This window comes from Nuphar pumila, chromosome 3 (genome assembly GCF_984573655.1).
Source record: "Nuphar pumila chromosome 3, dmNupPumi1.hap1.1, whole genome shotgun sequence".
Lineage (NCBI taxonomy): Eukaryota > Viridiplantae > Streptophyta > Magnoliopsida > Nymphaeales > Nymphaeaceae > Nuphar > Nuphar pumila.
Window position 1 is genome coordinate 37,244,804 of NC_143251.1, and position 1,921 is coordinate 37,246,724.

Sequence of the window (1,921 nt, forward strand, 5' to 3'; positions counted from 1 at the left end):
CCGAGCCGGATCCTGTGGCGCTGGAGAAGGCGGCGGACGCAGAGGAAGACAATGTGGGTGGTGGAGGCGGATTAAAGGAGTATGATGCGGTGGGAAAATCAGAAATGGGTGGAGCTGTTGGTGGTGGTGGGAAGAAGTTGGTGTTCTTTCCCGGCGAAAGGAGGGGCTTCGATCTGGAGGACCTTTGGGTTAGCAGGGATCATAAGGATTAGCGCTTAATTTTGGTTTTACAGTCTGAAGATGGCAGAAGAACCAACCTCCATCACACACGATGTCACCGAGGCGTGCCCTTTTCATTGAATTCCCGTTCGTCCCTTCTTGAAGAATCTTCATCCTTTTTGTTTTGTTTTGAATCTGCCTATTCTCTGTTTTGGACAGTTGATCGGGAAAACGCCTTTGGTGCATCTCAACAATGTCGTAGATGGTTGTGTTGCTCACACTGCGGCTAAGCTGGAGATGATGGAGCCATGCTCTAGTGTCAAGGATAGGTACTATGGTCACCTATATACATTCTTTTTCTTAAGTTTATCCTGTGGTCACAGTGGTTTACTTTGTTTTTCACAGGATTGGGTACAATATGATCCCCGATGCAGAAGAGAAGGGGCATATAACCCTTGGACAGGTTAGGAAATTCTTTTCAAGTTTAGTATTGTATCTAGTGAATGGCCTTTTTGCATCATCGTCACAAATATTGAGTATTTTCTGGAAAAATGCTGCAATATTTTCATAAAAATATATTATCAACCATCTTTGAAAAGATACCACCAATTTGAATATCTTGTGGAATTTATTTTCTTTGATCATCGTCCATATTTAGTTTCTATATTTTGTTGACATTTGTATATTTTTCTTAAGTTATGAAAATTTGTTTTTTCTAGTTCCCGTTTTATATTTTTCAAGTTTGTAATGATTTTCTCGTGTTATTCTTGAGACTTATATAAGAAAAGTGAAATAATCATAAAATAAATCTCCGTGTTGCTGAGGTATTTGGTGTTAAATGACATTGCTTCCTTCTTACCACTTCATACTTCTTCCCTTTTATATCTTGAAACTTAGCCTTCTGGTTCCATTCTTTACAACATTATTTACAATACTCTCTACTAAACATTTGTTGTTATTTCTTTCGGGAGGCAAAGTATAGGGACTTGATATTCTCAAATCTTAACCCTGGATTTAGCTGCTCGGCTCCGTGTAGCTTCAACAATGTTCCATTGAATGTATCTTGTTTGAGAGTGTTCAATTCTAGTTGTAAGAATTATGGCATGTATCAGGTTTGAACTGACTCAAGTTGATTGCTTCTCTCTCTCTCTCTCTCTCCCTGTGACATGTGAAACCTTTGTGTTTTTATAAACACCGAAGAGTGTCTTGATCGAGCCTACTAGTGGCAACACTGGCATTGGGTTGGCATTCAACGCAGCGGCCAAGGGTTACAAGCTTATAATCACCATGCCTGCTTCTATGAGTCTTGAGAGAAGAACAATCCTTCTGGCTTTTGGAGCTGAACTAGTGCTCACAAACCCAGTTGAAGGCACGAAAGGTGCTGTTCAGAAGGCTGAAGAGTTGCTAGCAAAGACTCCCAATTTTTACATTCTAAAATTCTGCTAACCCAAAGGTACAAAATTGCATTTTTTTCTTTTTATTAATTTTGTTGTCCTTTCATTCATCTATTTCTTCTTTTAGCTGATTTGGTAGCTTCATTCTCTACTTCGGCTATTAAGTTGATTGAGCTGTTCTTGGCAATTACTGACAAGCAAAATCAGTTATTCATTTCGGTCTTGGCATTTTGTGATTAACGTTGATAGCATTTAGATCTTTATGTTTTTTATTCATCACACTGAATTGCGATGGATTTTCTTGATGACATTAATCTAGATAGTCTTTTCGTGTTTTGTATCCTTTCTTTTCTCTTCTTTCTTCTGAT

At 38.6% G+C, this 1,921-nt stretch overlaps 1 protein-coding gene across 1 annotated transcript; it reads left to right on the forward strand.

The window, feature by feature from the left end:
• Window positions 1-240: 240 nt before the first annotated feature.
• LOC149842610 (putative inactive cysteine synthase 2) lies at window positions 241-1,605 on the forward strand. The gene is made up of 4 exons (XM_090000700.1): window positions 241-282; window positions 379-488; window positions 565-622; window positions 1,360-1,605. Exons 1-4 carry the CDS (start codon window positions 241-243, stop codon window positions 1,603-1,605), a joined length of 456 nt encoding a protein of 151 aa, XP_089856826.1.
• The last annotated feature ends 316 nt before the right edge of the window (window positions 1,606-1,921 follow it).

Bases quoted from the DNA above. Each gene is read 5' to 3' on its own strand.
- LOC149842610 (XM_090000700.1), top strand. From the start codon at position 241: ATGGCAGAAGAACCAACCTCCATCACACACGATGTCACCGAG. The intron at 489-564 runs GTACTATGGTCA...TGTTTTTCACAG, and splicing joins TGCTCTAGTGTCAAGGATAG to GATTGGGTACAATATGATCC. The intron at 623-1,359 runs GTTAGGAAATTC...TAAACACCGAAG, and splicing joins GGCATATAACCCTTGGACAG to AGTGTCTTGATCGAGCCTAC.